This window comes from Eleginops maclovinus, chromosome 18 (genome assembly GCF_036324505.1).
Source record: "Eleginops maclovinus isolate JMC-PN-2008 ecotype Puerto Natales chromosome 18, JC_Emac_rtc_rv5, whole genome shotgun sequence".
In the NCBI taxonomy this organism is placed as follows: domain Eukaryota; kingdom Metazoa; phylum Chordata; class Actinopteri; order Perciformes; family Eleginopidae; genus Eleginops; species Eleginops maclovinus.
This window is the reverse complement of record NC_086366.1, coordinates 25,236,444-25,258,123: the sequence shown is the minus strand read 5'-3', so window position 1 is coordinate 25,258,123 and position 21,680 is coordinate 25,236,444. Positions and strand designations below refer to the sequence as shown.

Sequence of the window (21,680 nt, the reverse complement as noted above, 5' to 3'; positions counted from 1 at the left end):
CAAAGATGAATGTCAAACAAGTGCATTTATTGGGATTCATGGAGTTTTCTTTCAGTTTAATATGTACATGTTATACAAGAACTCTTGTATTAATACATCTCATTTTTCACAACCTTTGACCTTTTTATTATCTATACATGTGATACAAATCTGACTGGAGCCCGTCCCATGACAGTCCACATTAAACTCTCATATAAATAAGTAATAGCTGTAACAACAAAGGGTCCTCCGAGACATCACTGTGGACAGGGTTAGACACTGACATCACAGGTGTGTCCACAAACAACACACACAGGACCCATAATGCATCATCAGCTCAGTCTTGATACAACACTGGGTTTGCAGGAAACACAGTGTTTGCAGTTAAGCCAGGGACTCTATAAAAACTATACATCTCAATAGAAAATGTCCACTTGTACCTTTTAGAGTCATTTTTTAAAATATTTATTTCAGGTTCACAGCTTCTTTTTAATGGCACATTTGAGCTCAAACCAATATGGCAAGAGTTCTTTCCTTTTATCAAAGCTGGGTGGTTTTTTTTTTCAAATAAAGGACGTGACGGAAGCTTGGAGCAGGTTTACAAACTGGCCGTGCATGTCTCTGTCGCAGGGCCGCCGCTCCCTATACGCAGAGTACGCAGAGCGCGTAAATTAAGATTGAAAAAAGTCATAATCATTACATTTTTACACAAAAGTATGTACCCTATCCCTCAATTCGGGCAAATTAGATGTTTTTACCTAATATGTAAAAAGAAGCCCCTTCCCCCCCACCCCTTCCCCGAAATGTAATGTAATAAAGCATAAATGTGTAAGCATAAAGCAATTATGCTTAGGGCCTCCAAAAGCTTAGCAGCGGCCCTGTTCAGTCGTGACCCAAATGGAGATCGTTCTGACTCATGGCGTGTCCTGCCAGCCAACTTTTTCATATTTCTACCCTTTTCCTGATCTGAACAGTTTGCTTACACAGGCTTAAGTAGACAGCTTAATTTTCAAGTTCAGCAAGTTCCTGAAGGATTCCAGTCGTCTTTTTTAGTGGAGAAACGATCACAGTCTATTTTTAGAGAGCGTGGAGTGGCAGCTTGCTTGCTTCTATTAATGGAACAGCTCATAGAAGGATCATCTTTAAGAGTTTCTTCTCATATTTTTGGCACTTTTTCTCGCAGGTCTGCACCCTCTGTCATCCGCTTCTCAGCACTGTATGCAAAAGCAGCTCCTTTATTTCTGTGTCGAGCCGGTGGTTCACATCACGACTTTCCATTTGCCTCATTAATATGTATCTTCTTATATAACGGCACTGTATGTTTTGTCAGTGTGTTCGACATAAGGATAACTCACTAGACTGGCATTGAACAAAGCAGTCCTTTCTGCAGGTAAACAATAACAGATAAAGAATGTGAGATCTGGAAGTGCAGCCGTTCCTGAAGGTCCCTGGAGTGGTGCAGTGAGGATGTGTTTCTGTAGGCTGACCTGGAAGTTAGCATCGCAAGGACTCCTTTGACAAAAAGCAATGGGATTTTTCCATTGGATCTCAGTATATTGCATAAATAAGCTTTGATGCAAACACACTTGATACCTCCACATTATTGTTTAGCAGGATCATCTCCATATATAAAATCCACTTAAACGTAAATCAATCGGCAGAAATAAAAAACTAATGCTAACCTATTTAAACGAGCTAAAGCAGGTCGCATGGCTGCGCATCACCACCGCTAAGCTATAGGCGGCTAAAGTTCGGAGTGATTATTTTTAGTAGTTTATTCAGACCACTTGGGTAGAAATGAGGTGGCACACTTATTTCAGATTAAAAATAACACTACTGCATTAAGCAACAAGTGAAAATCTCTCCAGCGTGTGTTAACCACAGACCTTATTTCAGGCTCCCAACCACAAATGCGTAAATAAACCCGCTGATTTCCAGAAGATGGAACTTGAAGCGGTAAATGATAATTCTTTTCCGGACTCATCACTGCACCACTGTATTGGATAGTAACTTCTGGAACCTTGTGTAAAAAGCTCCGGAGCTCTAAAAAACTGCAAACTCAATCAGGATTTAGCACCTGCCTCGTCCTTGTTGCGACCTTCTGGTAAATCAGCAGCGTCCGTCGCCGTACACCACCCTTCGCTCACAGCTGCATGTCCCCTCTCTCTCGGCCTCTCCGTTGTTGAGACAGTGATATCTACAGTGTTGTTGTTCTTTTCATGGCACTTTTTAAAGTTTTTTTATTCAGTAATGTTTGAAGACGACTACAGCACAGATTTAAGGGATGGCAGAACTTAAGTCCTCGGGCGACTGAAAGAATCAAATTTACAGACTTCTAAATGGAGTGGTGTTCAAGGGCTTTTCCTCACGTCCGAAGAATGTCCTCTGACTTGAATTATGTCCTAATCCAATTACGTGATTATAATCTAAGTCTTTTTCCCAGCGCGGTGCAGATAAAAACATGACTGCAGATATGGCCGACGGACAAACACTGATTATATTACATATACAGGTGATACACTGTGTCTGTGACATGTTTAGATGTGTGTGTGTGTGTGTGTGTGTGTGTGTGTGTGTGTGTGTGTGTGTGTGTGTGTGTGTGTGTGTGTGTGTGTGTGTGTGTGTGTGTGTGTGTTCTTCTGAATGAGTTGCTCTTAAGGTGGTTTGCCAGACAGGTAGGAAATCAACGCAGCGATGGCGCAAATGTAGGTTATGATTCCGAACACGATGGAGAGCACCGAGAGCCACAGAGCTTGGCGAGACGCAGCGTTGGCCCCCTGAAAATCACCCTGAGCCGATGCCTTGTTGGTCTGTAGGAGAGAGCAGAGTAAAATAAGGATTAGAGGAGAGACGGGGCATTCGTCATCATTTGTCAATGCCTCTTCCTGGTCTCCACTTTCGTCTTCCACTCATTCCAATCATACACTAAACCCATATTATGCACCGTTTCTGAATCTGAATCATCGGCCTCTAGTTGGCATCTTTGTCTCTGACCTCTGTTTTACGTAGCACTCAACAATATTGGAAATCTTTCCCCTTGGGGCTTCTTGTTATGACTCTAATTAAACCTTAACGAAGGCCATTGATCTGATCAAAAGGCCTCCACAGCTCGCTGCCAGTTAGCTTTGCGAAAGCGTTAATGGGACCCCCCCACCACCACCCTGCACTGCTGGAACGATGCCTATATAAAGTGGAAGCCTCTGGACACTAGAGATAGAGATGTTAGGGGCTTCTCCACACTGTCACTGCTGATACTGACTGATGGGATGATGTGAGCGGTGATTTTGTCCCCTTCTCCCTTTGGCCTGCTCCGTATTTACACCAGCTTTGCCTTAGAAGAGAATGGTAATTTTAGCTTTGAAATTAATTATGATTTTGGAAAGCTGGGTTAGTAGTTGGGATTAGTTTCTTGTATATTGCGTGAGACCAGTGGCTAAGGATTTTTTTTGCACATTTTTATTTCAAGTTTTGCACTTTTGATTCTGATATTGGTCAAATTAGGGCTCCTTCTGAGATATTGTCACTAAATCAATTATTGAATATGAAAAACATTACATTTCATGTCCTTAAGCTGATGAGACATACAGTCTCATCAGCTTCAGGACATACTGGAGCTATTTTGGAGTCTTGCCCCAGGCACTTGGACATATTGACTGCAAAGGCTGAGGATTGAAGCACTGACGCTCTGATTGGTAAATGCCAATTTACCCAGTGTGCCACAACCAGCCCTCACATCTGCTTCACTTTTGTGTTTCTTTTTTGTGTTGCTATGATACCCGTGGATTGGACAACTCCAACAGCTCTTAAACTACATTCACATAATATGTGATTAGTTGGCTCGACATAAGGTTGGGCACAGAGCCTTGCCATGAAAACAGTTAGTTAAATTAGTTTCTATGATGACTTCACCTACTAGCTTGTGTCGCTTCAAACAGCTGTTATCTGATTGGTTGAACGACAAAAGTTCAGCAGCAATCGAAGTCAACAATTAATTAAATCAAACTTTGAGGGTGGTACTCTGCGACAATCTTGCCGCCAAGGGTTGCGCTTCTGCCTAGTGTCTCCATAGAAACACAACGGCAATGCAGAGTTGTTTTACCACTGATCATGAGAAGGCGGCTATAGGGTTCCTGTGATGCAACATCCAATCCAACACCTTTGTGCCATTTAAAAACATCTATTGGCATAATCCTGCACATCTACACCTAATCTAATTTAAGGTCTCCTATTGTGCTGTATTTGAACAATATATTGTAGGGCAATATCTAAACAAAACATGTCTGTGAAGTGTTTTGCTCAAAACCGAAGCAAATCTGGATCAGCTCGTTTGTATCCCCGTTTTTAAAGATGTGGGTAAGGAGGAAAAGAGAGAGGGTTGTATTTTCTGACACTTTGTGAGTCTCCTTACACACCAGGGACACATATTTATGTATTATTGTATGCAAAAAGTGCATTTTGCATAACAGCGGACCTTTGAAGTCTGAACCAATTCCATAATGTTCATAGACTTGGAACACTCTAAAAACACTGGACCTGTAGATAGTCTACACACTGCAGAGGGTAGGAAATCACCCGTGGCTGTGAACTCCAATGCCAGGTTATATCTCGTCAGCTAAGGTACAAATTTGTGTGTGAGTGTGTGTGTGTACCTTCTGTGAGAGGTAGAAGGCAGCGATGCCCAGGGGCCAGAAGCAGCAGAGCATGGAGAAGAAGGCCAGGCCCAGGTAGTCCTGAGGGATCATCAGGGGGAAGTTGCTCTCACTGTCTGTATCACTGAAGTCTTCAATGGATGAGTCCTGGGATTCAAACAGAGTGCTCTTAGGTTGAGTTCAGGCCAAATCCCCCCCCAACACAAACTCTAACGTTGTCTGTTTACAGAGAAGATTTGGCATTTTCTGATTTATTTGATTAAGCAGAAATGAACAGCAACATCCTTTCATAGAATCTCTATTACTCCGAACTGTTTTTCTTTGGGACTAGGGTTTGACAAAAAATGTAGATTTACAATTTGTAACGTGTGACATAGCCACCAATATAGGGAAAATATACATCTGTTTATAGCATGCAGTGTGTCCCTTTCTCCCCTGATTTAACCTGTCAACTCCCAAACTAATCAGGTGTTCAATTAATTCACGTGAGGAAAGGGGGCCGGGCGGGGCTGGGGGAACAAGGAGACGAGGAAGTGTTTGTTTAAGGAGGTTTTTCGGTAGGAGAGAGAAAAGGAGGAAGCCTGGCAGCTTGCTGGACGGTTTTGTAGAATGAATTTTGCAGATGTGGATTGATTTTAATGTGTTTAGCTCCAAGTGTTGGCATGACCTGATGCCGCTAACGGACAAAAGGAACAAAAGGAGTCTGAGGACCTGGGAGGACGGAGCAACAAAATCCCAGCTTGAGTATACATCTTATTCCCTTTTCGGTGGCCAGTGAGTCACGTCCTTCTTTAAATATTGTTCTTCTTTTTGGAAAAGTTTTGTTTCCCTTTCTTTGCTTTCTTTTGTGGAGTGACCCTGGACTTGTGTTTTGCTTTCGACTCAATTATACATCTGTTTTACAAAGACTGGATTTTGAGTGGGACATTGCCTTAGAACCTTACAGAGACATGACTCCAGTTATATTTTGGGTTTGTGCTTTTGTTGGAGTTGTTTGAATGCTTTTTTTTGCAAAAGCTTTCTGAGAAGCACGTCCGAGTCTGTCTAGCCTCTTAGTTTGGATGGGAAATGTATCATTTAGAGGACACACTAATATTATCAGTCCCTCTCTTTGCCTGCTAAAGAGCCACAGTAGCTCCGGTATCCTTTTAGTGGTAACTAAGCTTAAAATATAAGCTGATTGTAATTTCCCTTTTATTTTCAAAGGTTGGTATTTCTGTGTTTTTTGGATTTGTTAATTCTATCGAGGGAAAACACAACCAAGTACATAACACAAGTACAGTTCTAGAAGAGACCACTCCAAATGTTTCTCAAATCTTTATCTCTACAGTGTCTGTTGAATTTCATCACAGAGAAAAATTGTAAGTAGTTTATAGAATACAATTAATTTTTTAAATAATAATTCAACTCATTTCTATAAATAATAAAACAAAAGAAAATGATAATGCTGAAGTGGTCTCTTATTTTTTTCCGGGGCTGTATATTTGGGTGAATTATCCCTTTAATTCCAGCCCCTTTTCATCTATTTAAGTGAGTGCATATTATTTTAGCTTCAAACATACAAAGATAATAAGCTCTGACGCTAAGTTACCACATTAAAAATGTACTTTTTTGTAATGTTGAGTTCACGTCGTCCACAGCGTTCGTTTAAACCTGCCGGTGCCTGTAAGATAGTGTGACTGAATGGGGTTAGCCTGCATGTGCACTAGCACTGCTGACCGCAGGGGATTCATGACTCGCGCATGTACATGAAACAGCTGCACATTCAATCTGACTTCCCCCTCTCCCTCCGACTCCTTCATAATACTCTGCAGGTTTTACTTTGTACTTTCTTCTTCCAAAGATTTTGTATTTTGAGATTCATACTTCAGCACCCTTCTTTCTCTGCCTTTTAACCGTTAAAGATCAGACGGGGTAAAGCAGAGTGAATTATTACATAGGGTACTTTAAAGATTAGATCACAAGGTTATTTTAGTTTATCTGATGTCCTTCACTCCACATGCCCGTGCTCTCTGGAATTATTCTCATGTATCAGGGGTGACTTTTAGGGATCATCAAAAAATGCAGGACCTTGTACATAGTTTAGCTACTAATGGTTTTTCTCTAGCACTTTTACATTTATTTTTTTGCCTATTTAGTTGAGTGTGGGACTTGAGATCTTTATTGACAACAACAACAACAACAACAACAACAACAACGGTGTAAAGATTGTGCATATAACAATAAAACCTATAAATCATAAGCATATAAAGTGACTCAGGGCGGGACATCTCTTCTGGGGTTAGGGTTGGGGTTGGGTAAGTAGGGTTATTATCGTTTAGTATTGACCATGAAGTTTTGAGAGTTAGTTTGACTCCTCTAACTAACCTTTAAGGTGAAACAAAGAAGGAGATGTTGTGTTGGGCCTCTCTGAGTTCACTGAAAAGGTTGTATTCCCACAGGCCTTTGCATCACTTCACTCCGAATGAGCTTGAAAAGAAGAACAGTTTTTTCCTGTGCCGTTGTTTTGTCCTTGTGGAGCTAACATGAACTTTAAAGCTGATTGGTCTTCAGACTTTTCAGAGTAATATAATCAACACACCATTACTTACTTTACAGCATATGCATTCTTAACATGGACTGACCCCTGTAAGAGTTTAAAAGCTCCTTTACATTTCCCTCCAGGGTGGGTTATGCTCAGTGATCTATAAAATTGAACTGGCATCCTCCCTTGCTACTGTAGTGTCATTACCTGCAGAGCAGCAGGAGAGGAGCTTTATGTAATCTGGCTTTCTGACAGTAAGCATCCAATTGCTGCCTACCCCTGAAATGCATGGCTCATATGTCTATTTTTAAATTCCTTTTTGAATCCGTACTAAGAATATGAGAGCTTCTCTTGCTTTTCATGCATTTGCTCCTCCAACAAAACAAAACAAAGACGTATTAAAAAGCCAGATATGATGATTAATAATTGCAAAGAGGAAAACATTTGCCAATTTGAAATCAGTTCTAATATTTCTTTGTTTCAGTCATTTATTTATAGATGATGCCATGCTCTTCACCTGAGTCAGCTCTTCTGTGGGAAGATTTGCTGCCTTCTGTTTTAAGTCTCTCTAGATTGGATATTTTGGATTTGGAATGTTGGTTAAACAAACTCAAGACATTGGACAACCTCCTCTAGAACTCTTTCTTTTTAAAGGTATTTTTGTGACTTTATTGGAGAACATAGAGTGAAAGGGAGAGACAGAAGGGAGAACATTGCCTGAATTGTTCAGGCCGGCTCAGGATTCGAACTGGTCGACTAGGCAGTAGTGACCACATATGGCCTCTTTATTTTTAGACTTTTTAATGTTGTTTATGATGCTGAATACACCAGAAAATAATATATTTTAGCCTTTCAGCGTCTTAAGCATTTTGACATCCCATGAAATGTTGTGTTAAATGGGACATATTACACAAAACTCACTATTACAGTTGTTGTGCTCATACATTTTGGTATATGAGTGCTTACCAACCCACAAACAGTGAAACACGACAACCAAGTCTGATTTTGGTTGGCTGTTTTGATCAGAATACATAGGATTCAAAATTCCAGATACTGTATTACTCCTCTTGATATGTCACATGCAGGCTGTTCAGAGTATTACCCCTACCATCTGAGTATCTCCACCCACAGCTTGAGAATTATCTCTTGCCATACTGTTCTCGCAAGCCTTTTTATATATTTTTGGGGACAAATTGTCATGGTGCTGTACTAAGAAGTATGTTTAAAAGATAAAAAAGAAAGCTGCATACACATTACCTATTGAAAATGGTACTGATTAGAAGAATATTTATTTCTGAGAACAGCTATTCTGGGCTATTAAATCGATCCGATCAGTTGCTTCTACTAGTTGGACTTTTAACTTCTGCCCTAGCAAAAAAAATACTTTTAATGGCACTATCCTAGGAGATATTTGGACTCACTAATCTCCAGACTTTGTGATTTATGTACGTAATTAAACTACAGAAAAAGCAGTATGTTGTATGTGTGTATTTTTTCTTGAGAACAATGAACAAAGGAGTGATGTCTGGACATTAAGCGTGTTCTACTAGATCCCTTATGCATGTATGAACCTGTAAATGAGCATTCAATGCCACCTTTAACTAAACACTGTAATTTACAGTTCGGATTCACTAAATGCTGTTCTCAACATGGTGTTGGTGGGATGTCTTACGTCAGAGTCCGGGAGCAGATCGTCCTCATCATCAATGCTGTAGGACTCACTGTGGTAGTCCTGCCTCTCGGCCAGCAGCTTCCTCTCCAGTGTGGAGCCGGGCCGAATGTCCACAAAGGTGGTCTCCAGGTAGTCCTTGTTAAGCAGGGAGTCTGAATGTCCCCAAATAGGTGCCGATGGGTAAAAGGACTCCAGAGTGCGAGGCAAGGCGCAGGGGTCCAGCAACTGCTGCTGCTGATGCTCAGAAGGATGTCCACAATAGCCCCTCCATGCTAAGGGAGGGTAGGCCCTGTCCTCTTCACACTTAACCAAGATGCCCTTGAACATCCCGCCAGGGTTCTGTCCTGTCCCGGGCCCCAATCCTGGCCCAGATGCCCGGCTGTTATTGGGGATTTCTCCCAGAAGAGGGTGCTCCAGCTCATCTAGATTCTCCATCCCTCTGTTTGAATACCAACGGCACAAGAGGCCACCACATCAACAGCCAAACAATCTACTAATCAGTCTGCGGAGCGTCTCCCTGGAGAGAGTCCGAGGGGTTTATGCAGAGGCAGCTGCTTTGGTGGCTTTCAGCGATAATCCATCTTTAATCCTATTCTTTAATTTTTCTATTGTTGTAGGGCTTGGTCCAGAGGCCAACAACCCATGCCAGGTTTATAAAAATGATCCTCAGTGTGCCACAGTTAGCCTTCTCCTGTGCTATGGGATGTGCTGAAGTTGTGATGAGGGATTCAGGATCCTCTTTTCCTCACATGTCATAAACTATTTGTTCTGGGGCTTGATGGCTCAGGGTTTGCCCCACGTCTTCCATTTCACATGATTGAGTGCCCCAGTGTTCATGAATATGCTAATGTCGGCTACTCTCTATCTCATGCAATATGGAAATGTCAATTCAGATGATGGAGGACCTTGATTAGCCCCAGACAGGCTAATGAAAACACTCGGCAATGGGATTTCAGTGTGATTTTTCCTTCAGGAACTCATGGAAAATGTCTCATGCAATAAAACATGAAGTCTTAATCTAGGCACAATGTCACGTCATTAGCATCAATGTCAATCATCTCCTGAAATGTTTGGATGGAAATAGGTAATGCCTCGTGAGCTGTGAAATGATTGTAAGGAGAATAACGAAAATGACTTTCAGTCTGTTGTGACATACAGTCACGGTGTTTGTTTGCACTGCTTTTCAAAGGCAGCGATCTTTCAGACGACTGGACTGACGCACAATAGGGTGATCTGAATCTTGAATATATTCACAACCTCCGTCAGCACTCAAACTAGTGGCGCAATGATCGGATTGGGGCCATATTGAGGGCATTTAATCTGTAAAAGCAATGAGGCTCCAGAAATAGAATCCTACGGTGCACATCGGCATGTCAGCACGCCTGTTCCTCTGTTGTCGCTACAGGAAGCGATAATGGAGAAATCAAAGTCCTCCGGTGTTGATTTATGGCTGTTGGTCTGCTGCTTGCCACTGCAGCGCTCCTTTGGGACATGTATATTTAATCTACAACGTCCACCTTAAGAGGGTTCCATTCGTGACAGACGAAGATTCAGACAGCTCTGTATCCAGTTCTCTGATGAGGGACAGGAGGTCTATGAAGAGAGGGACAGGGTCACATAAAATATTAGACTTTACAGCTCATCTGTATGAGGTGGTGCATTAAGGACGTATTTGTGCAGGCCAACCCGGAAGTTAGCATCGCAACGGCTCCCTCGACAAAAGCAACGGGATTATTCCATTGGATTTTGGGAATATTAATGATAATAAGTCTACATGATACCATAAGTCTTTATGATACTTATCATGTTTTATTCAGCAGGACACGTCGTGATTTTTGCAGGATAAACTCAAAAGGCAGAAATAAAAATCTTTAAAGTTAGGCTTTAAAGGTCCCCAATCATGCTATATTTGAACAATATAGTGTAGGGTAATATCTATACAAAACATGTCTCTAAGATGTTTCGCTCAAAATACCAAACAGATCAGCCATTGTAGCATGCCTCATCCCCCTCTATTTCAGCCCTGTTCCCGGAATGCTGACTCTGGACTGTGGCTTTAAATGAACTAGCTGCTTCTGGCCACGCCCCTTTGGAGCTGCTGCTGGCCACGCCCTTCGGAGCTGGTCCTGGAGAAACTTAGCTAAACGCTGGTGATTAACACGATATTATGTTCAAAACCACATCCAGCATTATTTCTGAAACAGTATGGAGCTCAAACGTTTCTCTCTCGCGGGTTTACCACAAGGACAGGACCTTTTTATATTACACACACTGTTAGCATGCTTGCTAATGTAAACACAGACCATATTACTTCCAAACACGTGGCTCGTTGTTTCTGAAACAGCACATAGCTTGACATGTTCTTTCTTCAGTGTTTACCGCTAGAACAGTGCCATTATATGTATTATATATACATAACAACTCTTAAGTCCCTCCTGCTGAACAGACACACACACACACACACACACACACACACACACACACACACACACACACACACACACACACACACACACACACACACACACACACACACGCTGCGGAGGGGATTCAGCTGCCGACTGTATGGGGACGATAGGTTGGGACGTGTCACGTGGGTGGGACGTTGCCGTGAGTTCAGCCAGCCCACATTTTCATTATTACGTCATAAGGGCGGCAAATCTCAATCAGCTCGTTTGTACCCCGTTTTTAGAGATGTAGGTAAGGAGGAAAACAGAGAGGGTTGTATTTTCTGACACTTTGTGAGTCAACTTACACAAATAAAATACATCAAAAGGTGGACTTGTCAGCATGATGACATTTAATTGTTTAATCAACTTTACCTAGAAGCTTCGGAGAGTCACAAGTGTGGTTTGTACTGACGTATTTTATGTGGTAGAACAAAACCTGAATTGTGTTAACCAATTATGTTATTTCAGGCTTCTGACCAAAAACAAAGACTTTGAGACATGAGAACTGAAAGTGGTAAAATGCTATGTAAGTCCGGATTTTAGGACTCATTCTTGAACCACTGTACAGTTTTAACCAATAGGTTATTATTCCTCACACAAACGTACGCACACTGTGGCTACTTCCTAACCCCTATCCCAAATTCACTACAGATAAAATAGGTCAGTGCAGCATCAGCACTACTACTTTTTTTCTTTAAGCATATTCAAGTATCAAGTATAATTTACCTACATTTGATTGATTTTGCTGGCTAATCATTTAACTTATGAGGCAATATACCTCTCCTCGAGGGAGTGGCCCAGGCCTTCGTATGTTTTTGTGTCCTCGGTGAAAAAAGTTTGGACACTCCTGGTCCAAGATATTCCAAAACAGTATTTGCTGTTCAGGCAGCAGGCAAGAGGAAGAAGCAGAAGCGGAAGAACAAGCAGAAGAAGAAGAAGAAGAAGAAGAAGAAGAAGAAGAAGAAGAAGAAGAAGAAGAAGAAGAAGAAGAACTCTAGTTGCTTAGAAACCCTCCTCCTTAAGTGGTCTGCACTTTGTCTGAGGGAAAGAAGTACAGATTAAGTAACGAACATTTGCAAATGTACCCTTTTCCTTCACTATAATTTGCATTTTCTTACTTTAAAAAAGCTTATTCAGCTAAATGATGAGTTCTGCTGTAATGAAATAGAGAACAGTTTACAGAGAGATTTAATAAACAATTACCTGCTAGAGCAAATACATGTCATTCTTATGTTTAAATCCTGCTTTTAAATGTTGTTAGTCTACAGGCTATGAGTAAGCAAGGTTGACCTATCTAGTGTGTACCTTGCCTCTCACCTAATGCATGCTGGGATTGGCCCCAGCCCCCAACAACCGTGCGCAGCATAAGCCGCTTATAAAATAGATGGATGGTTGGACATATGCGCCTGATTGCCCTGTAACACGGAAGTGATTTAAAACATTACCTAGAGTGTTAAACTCACATAGGAATGACTACATAGGGAGTGTCTAAAATTAGTGCCAAACTGAGAGGTGGAGGAGTCAGAAGATTTATTTATTTTTGTATTGAGTGTGAAGGAGTCTTTTCAACAAACCGTATAATATCTCATCAGCGCGTATTCATTCTGCATGGCGGAGTTCTTCACGGGCTCCTGATCAATTCAATGACTCGTTGTTGCACGCTCCACTGCATGGCGTGGAGAAAACTGCAATAATGGGGTGTCTTTGGGCTGGCGTGGTGCTGCATTCCACTCTGATGCTGCCTCACTGTGCAACCCCCCCCCCCCCCCCCCCCCAACCCTTTCCTTCCCTCAACCCTTAATGCAGGGCTAGTACCTCTGATTCTGAACGAGCTGAGTGACCGTTCAACATTCTGACGTCAGCAACGGCTACCCCCCTTGCTACAAACGCACACATATGGTGCTAACACGCACTTGTGCTTGGTAATATTTGTAGCACCCCCCCCCCCCCCCCCCAATCACTTCCGCTTCATTCCAGGAGAGATGCACTCAGCTTTATTACACACTCACCCTCCCTCCTGCACCGCTGCCCAGCCACCGTAAAAAGACTTCTGTCAGCTGTATTATAAGCCTGCCTTCTTTTTTTCTTTTTTCTCAGATTCTGCAACGCTCATAAAACATCCAGTCAGGTAGAGGGAAGGTTGCAAGGACGCCGCTGCAAATCACCACCGACACTTCTACAAGAGCTCCTCTTCCCTCCTGCCCTATCTCTCTCTCAGCTTTTTTGTCTAGTGCTTCGTCATACACAACCACTCATTTTGCTTTTGATCCGACCCTCTCCCCTTCTTCATAATCCAGCCGATACTTCTGGAAAGGCCTCTAAGGAACCTGCCTTTCTCTGCACAATTTCTACAATTTGACCCCGCTGCATGAAGAGAAAGCTTATTCTTAAGAAGTGGAAATTTGCAACCAAAAGCATAAAAATGTTGCTGCTGACTCTTGTACAGATTTTCAGCAACTCTGCAATCTTTTTGACACACACTGACGTGCACACACTCTTGCACAGAGCTGGAAGTAATTGCTGTAATATTTCAGCCTGTAGAGATTGAGGGGATGCAGATACAGGAAATGTCAAAGTGGCTACAGGAAATTGGAGCTGTAAGCGCCTGTAGCCTCTAACAAAAAAAACGCGCAGAGGAACAGAGATGTCAGACGGATAAGACGGGAGCGGGGTTCAAGATAAACAAAAACAAATCTGTAAACTAAATAGTCATTTTGGTTGCATTTCCAAACTCTTCCTTTATCTGAGTGGAGTGCCTGACGACGTACTGTAGAGCGCGTTGCACAGCTCCTGAAGTAACATCATGTTCCTATGGAAACAAATGCACCCTGTAGTGGAGAGCTCACTGCAGGATAAATGAAGCAGAGGCTAATTTGCCATTTCGGTACTGTTCCTCTGCTCGATGATCATTGTATGGAATAATTCCAGCGTTGCCGTGCCTTCCAGTGAGGATGGGATTCTGTCACAATACACTGCAAAGGATGCATAATTTCCACGGAATTACTCTATCATAACAAACGAGCGTAGTCACGCCTGGCACTGGGTTTAGCTGAACCCCCATGTGCAGAATGTGTGTGTGACAGTGCTAGCTCATCAATCAGTCCACGGTGTACCCAGCTCACACACACAAATTCATAATATTATCTCCACATAACTACACAAACAGCCCTTTGCATCATCTTTCCCTTTCAGACGCACACTCAGTAAACAAGCACTCCGTGCCCTGCCTCCTACACGCTCACACACATAACTACCCACTTCACACACACAGCTGGTGCTTGTGTGCAATGAGGCCTGGGGAATGAGAAGTTACCCATCTGCAATATGTAGCAAACGGCCCCAGCGTCTCTGCAGAGTGGGCTGTGTGTTGTACTCAGTGTCCTGTTACGTGTTTCTGTGAGCATCGTGGGACACACTGTGCAGAGATATCACTATGGTGTGTGTGTGTGTGTGTGTGTATGTGTGTGTGTGTGTGTGTGTGTGTGTGTGTGTGTGTGTGTGTGTGTGTGTGTAGTCATGTGTGCACGTTTTCTACAGCTGCCATTTGCTAAATTTTCCTAGGTTTGTATGGATGTGTACTGGCCGTATTGGGATGTTACTGCGTAGAAAGCATTTAATATAGGGTTACTTAAATGCATGTTGTGCATATGTACGTACAACACAGACGCCATTTGCTAATATTTCAAATAGACAGTCAAATTGTGTTATGGCTCAGGTTTTTTAATACCTTTGTTTTTTTAGACCTATGTTTTGCGCACAAACCTATTTTACAACAAAGTGCACAAAATAAAAGACAGGGTGCTGCAGTGATGGCGTAATATTGTATGGCTTCCGAAAATTAGCATCGCAAGGGCTCCCTCGACAAAAAGCAATAGGAATTTTGAATAGGTTTTCAGAATATCCATGACTGCCTCAGAGCCCACAGAAGTAAGTGAAGTTGGCGAAACTGTGAGAGATGAACCAAGGAGGCTATTGGCATCCAACCTTACATGTTAGCCTTTATCGGAGGAGGAAACCGATGAATTTGAAGAACAGCCAGTTGGTCGGAGATTGGAGAGCAACATTACGGAGTGGTAAGTGTTAGCATTAGTGTTTCCAGTAGCTGGTGTATGTAAATGCTGGGGCTGGACTACCGTGTGTGACGTCACACACAGGGATTGTTGTAATTCACCCGTTTTACCGCTGTGCTGCATATTCATGATTTGCACGTGAAGGAGGAAACGATGGTGTTTGAGGTTCACGGTATGTCAGTTCAATGTACCGAACTGTTCTTATTCAACTATGCCAAGGTTAATACAGTTTTACATTCTATGGCACCTTTAAGTGTAACAACAAATGCATCAAAAAAAAACCTTGACTTAGAGACGAGGGATTTGAAGGTTGTACATCGCTAACTCATTTCCAGGTTTCTGAAATTATTCCTGCACCACTCTATTTCAAGATTTCAAATATTTTATCATCTTATCTAAACAACAAAACAAAAGCCTCAAAAATAATCAATTTTGGGCAAGTTACTTCCAAAATGTAATACAGTACATATTACTTATTGCTGTCTTTTTAAAGTAATAAGTTACATTACATTATTACTGTCTCTGAACTGTAATGCGTTACACTGCTTTTGCGTTATTTTGAGTTACTTTCACCAAAATAACCGCTAAAGTAGGGCTTTAAATGCTAAAATGTAGTTTATTGCAGCTCATTAATTAAAACTATCCATCTATCTGGCAGTACATGCTGAACATTAGGAAAAGAGCTAGAAATGAAACGTATGCTCCGTTTAAGTGGGCTGAATAATATGTGATACCGGTAACATGACGTCTCTGTGTGTTATTAATAACATGTTAGTGGAGCCTCTGCACGGCCCTGTAATCTGCTGTATATGAACGAGTCTCTATTGAACGTTAGCTCACCTTGTCATTGGTGTGTTAACGGGGATTTGCTGACAAGCTTTCTAACCGGCAAATTTTTATTTATGACCAAAAACTCAATGAAAATAGCAACTGTTTTTGTAATAAATCAGTTGATTTGTTATAATGGGTTTAACCCAATAACCAAACCTCACAATGGTGAACAGAAGCTTAAATGCAAAAGCTGTAAATGTGATTTAGACTTTGTTTACATTAATGTAAGTGCATATGTGTTTGTGTGTGTGAGAAAGAGATTGAAAAAGAGAGGGGTGGGGGGGTGGTTATGGTGACGTGGTGGGTTTAGGACTAGTAATAATCTTGATGTGGTGACATAAATCTGTTCAAACACATTGTAGGGATTCACCTTCAAGCTGGGGACAAAGCGTCTGTACACACAACGTACGTAAACCATTGACCTATTAGGATGACTGGGGTTTGGTTAAGCTTGGAATTAAACTTGGGTTAAGTTCAGGGGCAGGAGAACATTAAGATAATAGAGCAGTTATGGTAAACAACTAAAACAGTCCTCGGGTAACTAGAAGAAGTGTGTGTGTGCAGCAAGGAGCCGAAAGAGGTAATTAGCCTCTCAGTTCGTTACATGAGCAATGATGTATTACATGATTTCATCATCATCACAGAGGGAGGGCATATTTGTTGGCATCTAATTAACAATGACCTACACACACACACACACACACACACACACACACACACACACACACACACACACACACACACACACACACACACACACACACACAGTCAGCAGAGAAAAAACAAGCTCTGAACCAGTGTCCATTTTTCATGTTTTCGCCTAGTAAACATTTAACATTTCACAATAAGATTCTTGCTGAAAGACTTTCATATTTTCTACCTGGACAAAAGATGAAAATGTGCTGAGGGAGGTGGATAAGTCAGGTTATCTGAGGTATCAGGAATGGTGCATGAGCGTGTTTTACATTACTGCACACCAGGCAGGTCCAACAGCAGTAAATACATACAAACATGAACAATGGAGTGTGTGATGGTAAGGATGTGAGGAACACCACAGCAGCATCCACTCTATTGTTTACGGTCATGAATACAAGAAAAAAGCAGTGAGAACATTACATTTTAGTTTAATTAATGAAGAGCTCACATACTGTATGCATGCGCTGTGTGCTATATCATACCATTTGTATAATATTAGCCAATATGTGTCTCACTTGCAAAGAAAGAGATTTATATTCTCAAACAATTATCAATCATTAAATAATAAGACCTACTGTACACTGCAGATATGAACATCTACATTTAATATCTACATTTGATTTTCATTTAATTTCGAAACATTCACTATCCTGAAAGACAAAGCATGTTGTCATCTATATAAACCATTTGGTTGTAAAACAACGTGTATTGTTATTGTCCTAGCAGTTTTAGCATTGATTTCAAATGTGTATGTAGCCTATTTCGTTTCATCATAAAGATGCAAAAATGCGGTTTAACATAGGAGAAAAAACTATAAGAGTTAAGTAAATCAATACATGTTGTGATGTGAAGAAACACCCATCTCAAGCTTTCGAATAGAATGATTCCTCACCTTTACGGCGTACCTCGGGATGCGTCCTCTCCTTGGGATGAGTCCTCGAGCGTCTCACTGCTAACATCCACGCGCCGTTACACCGCTTTGCGTTTAGCGTGGGCGCGTGCAGAAAGCGCGTGCGTCTATTGTTTGTGTGAGAGAGGGAATGCGAGACTCAGCCTCCTCGGTGTCTCTCCGTGCAGCGGTGCTGATGCGGCTGTGAATGCATGCGGATGTGCCTATTACACCTGCATCGGTGTGCATGCTTCGTCAAAGTCCCCCATTACCCCTGCACGACATCCTCCCTCGCCTCGTGCTCAGCTTTCCTCTGCGTGGACCAGAGAAGCTATTTCATGAATCCTTGTTGCGGTCGCACTGCATCTTACACGGTGTCAACTTTCTTCTGCCGCTCTCAGCTTTTCTTTGACTTTACAAGCACCTCTCTCTCTCTCTCTCTCTCTCTCTCTCTCTCTCTCTCTCTCTCTCTCTCTCTCTCTCTCTCTCTCTCTCTCTCTCTCTCTCTCTGTCACACACACACTCTCCTTTTTGCCTTTCCTCAGCTCTAGTACCTTATTACGGCGAAAATACATGGTCCTAAAGCCTGTCGGAGCATATGACTTAAAGATAAAGTGGTGCAGGAATGAGTTAGTCAGGCTAGTCATACCCAGGGCCGGTCCTGCGCTATTCTGGGCATCCTGGTCATACCGTTGCAAATGCTGGTGAATTACATTTCATTGCCAAGGTACAATCGACTCAGGTGAGTTTTCTGTTGGCAACGCAAGATATGCAGAGTTTCTGCTGTCCTGATGTCAGGATTTCATTCCATTAGTTAGGAGCCAGGATAGCAAACAGGTGTGTATGTGTACCTGAGTCTCACTTGCATTGTTTTTGGTTGAATGCCTGAAATAAGGCCCACTTACCCCCTGAGCGACCGCTTTCAAATATAGTTTATGTTTTCTACATGTGCGTGTACGGGGGTGTAAGGGGTGGAGGCACAAACAAGCTAGGAAAACATCTCCATCAGCTGCCCTAGTCTGAGCACGCCAAATCCAGTGAATCCTGCTTTCCAAGATAATATATACAATGATAACATTTAACAAAGATTTTAGATAAAATAAAACATTGATGCCTACTGACTAGTAGTAGCACTGATGCTGCATTAGTAACTGGTGTGAATCTGGGGGTTAGGCGGTAACCACAGTAGTGTGTGCCTATGTTTGTGTGAGGAATAATACCCCAACTTATTGGTTAAAACAATAGAGTGGTGCAGTAATGAGTCCTGAATCCCAAAAATGATGTAGCATTTTACCCTCATCTGAAGTCAATGTTTTTTGAACACGTTTGTGGTTTGAAGCCTGAAATAAGGTCTCTGGTCAACGCAAGCTTAATAATCTAGCAGCAAGTCCTCAAAAAAGGCTTTAGTTTTCGAGATACCCCTACCCGAGGTAGAACAAAACACAACAATGATTTTTTTTAGAAAAATACATCATCCTTGCACCACTTGATTTCAATTTCTCTGAGGTCCCCGGAAGGGTAGAATGAACAACACACCGTGTATGTGAGGACATTTAGCCTTTTCTTACTCATTTAAGAGGATTAGTAAGGTCAGGGCTTGATTTTGGGTTGGAATCAGGATTTGAGTTAAGACTGTAGCAGCGGGGGTCATATAAAGTTAACGTCAACTCAAGGCAGTGATTCCCAACCGGGGGTATAGGGACCACTTGGGGTACTTGAGGGGATTGCCGGGGGTACGTAGAAAGATCAGCAATTCCAATATATTTTCACACAAAAAGTATTTTTAAATCAATTTGCATAAGCCTGGTGTCCTGTGCCCAGAACTATCAAAGCTTATGAAAGACAAGCATGCTCAAGTGTCTCATTAAAAGCTCTAGTCTTAACAAACTGCTAGAAGTGAGTCTTAATATTATTATTTTTCACTGACGATAAGTAAAGGTCATGTTTAAATGCATTTGTATTAAGGGTTAGTTATACAAGTGATTTTCATCGAATGGGTTAAATACAATCACCAATAGTTTAATAAAAGAGAAAATGTAGGCGAATAACAACAGATTAGTGAGGGGGTACTTATATAGCATGGGAAACATGAGACAAAAAAGGTTTGGAACCAATGCTTTAAGGGATGCCTGTGGGTCCTATAAAGAGTTCTGGACAATAAGCTGCAAATGAAATATCTGCAGTGTGCAGACAGGTGAAGTATGAGATGAAAATGTGTTGGTGCTGCTTCTACATGAAGCTAAACTGAGGGACGTTGAAAAAATAAAAGATATTATGCAGTGGCTTTGTGTGCTGTACACCCGTGTTGAGGTAGTGCCCCCCAGTGAGGATGCCTCCACTTGTGTCAGCCCTTTCATGTCTGCTTCACCCTATGACCCAGTTTTAGCTGCCAACATTAAGATATCCTGTCAGAAATAGAGTCAAGATGTGAAAATAGTCATCCCTTCCTCAGCCATATGCTCATTTCGGCTCTTTCTGGGTAGGCCTCGTGGGATAAAGCTCCTGCATTGCTGGACACCAGCAATCAATGAAATCCACAGGGCTTACGCTGAGTATTTAATGAGGTGCACTGTTTTAGAATCCCCCTGCCCCAGAAAAAAAAAGGTTTAACCTTTCGGCTGTTTTTTGTTGTTGTTGTTGTTGTTTTTTGGTTCTTTCCAGCTGGTCAGCACAGCAGCAAAGCTGCCTATCTGATTCTCCATTTGTCTTTGGCTGTCAGAGTGACACTCGGCCTCTCAGTCCATCATGAAGCACAGATCAATACACCCTCCTTAGTCTGAGCACATCCTCCCCCATCTCTCTATTTTCCATGTCTTCTTTTGCATCCATTTGCTCTTCTTCTCTTGTCCCTCAACCTGTCCCCCCCCACTTCAGTGAAGGCAAGAGGAGGATTGATTTGCTGAGGGAAGTGCGATGAAGTCCCGAATGATATTTCATAAGGTGATACCGATGTATGGCTTTCTTAATGTTAGACCGGTATCGATTTCAAAAAACACAAGCAATGTTACGATGGAGGTTTGGACACAAATACCTAGAACAGCTCGTAAAAACCTAGAGCACAATTTCACTTCCATGTCTACAGTTACATTACATTACATTTATTGAGCTTATATCCAATACAAATTACGTACAATGCAATACCGTAGATATGACTACAGAAGCCATTTCGGGTGTCTTTCCCAAGGATACTGTTGACTGCAGGGACTGGGGATCGAACCGCTGACTCTCCAATTCGTAGACACCCATTTACCAGCCAGTTACTCCAAGAGCAACAGCCACTTAGTGCTGTAAGTGTTGTCTTTGACATCCAAATGTAGTATTACATTACAAAACATTGAATTTAGCTGACGATTTTATGCAAAGCAACTGACAATAAGTGCAATAAACCATGACGACTTTTAAATGGAGTGCAATTAATTTTTGCTATCATTTTATGGCCAAAGTAAAAAACGGGTGGGGTTTCAGTTTGCAGAGAACAGCATAAATATTTCCTGCTGTCCTGATGTCAATGTGGAGGTTGTTCCACCATTTTGGAGCCAGGATTGCAAAGGAGGCTCCATTTGTTAAGGGCTACCTGGGTCCAACCTGCAGTGAATAGCAAGCAGATTGGTAATATTTTGGAATACATAATTTGTCGGCATAGTATTTGTTTGTGAATTCATGCCAAAGGGATCTGAATCGGCCTCTCTCACATGCTGTCATTTGACGTAGCAGAATCCTTTACATGAAGATAATTTTGCTTAAATCAAAATCAATTAAATGTAATTGCCAAACAAAAGTAGGAAAATGGCAAAACACAGAACAGAAAATTAAAATGTTAAGCACAAAAAACCATAGCATGTTCCTGCAATAGCGAAGGCTGCAGTTTCAGGACCCCAGTCGTAGGACCGCATCGCCAGGACCCCTAGTTTTTTGCAACA

General features: G+C 41.9%; 1 protein-coding gene across 1 annotated transcript; it reads right to left on the bottom strand.

Moving 5' to 3' along the window:
- Window positions 1-17: 17 nt before the first annotated feature.
- tmem91 (transmembrane protein 91) lies at window positions 18-18,141 on the bottom strand. The gene is made up of 4 exons (XM_063907868.1): window positions 17,764-18,141; window positions 8,825-10,417; window positions 4,629-4,775; window positions 18-2,789 (listed from the first exon to the last, which is right to left on the bottom strand). The coding sequence occupies exons 2-4, from the start codon at window positions 9,257-9,259 to the stop codon at window positions 2,634-2,636; spliced, it is 738 nt and encodes a 245-aa protein (XP_063763938.1). The 5' UTR covers window positions 9,260-10,417; window positions 17,764-18,141; the 3' UTR covers window positions 18-2,633.
- Between the last annotated feature and the right edge of the window lie 3,539 nt (window positions 18,142-21,680).

Bases quoted from the DNA above. Each gene is read 5' to 3' on its own strand.
- tmem91 (XM_063907868.1), bottom strand. From the start codon at position 9,259: ATGGAGAATCTAGATGAGCTGGAGCACCCTCTTCTGGGAGAAATCCCC. The intron at 4,776-8,824 runs GTAAGACATCCC...TTTGAATCCCAG, and splicing joins ATCTGCTCCCGGACTCTGAC to GACTCATCCATTGAAGACTT. The intron at 2,790-4,628 runs GTACACACACAC...TCTCTCCTACAG, and splicing joins CCTTCTACCTCTCACAGAAG to ACCAACAAGGCATCGGCTCA.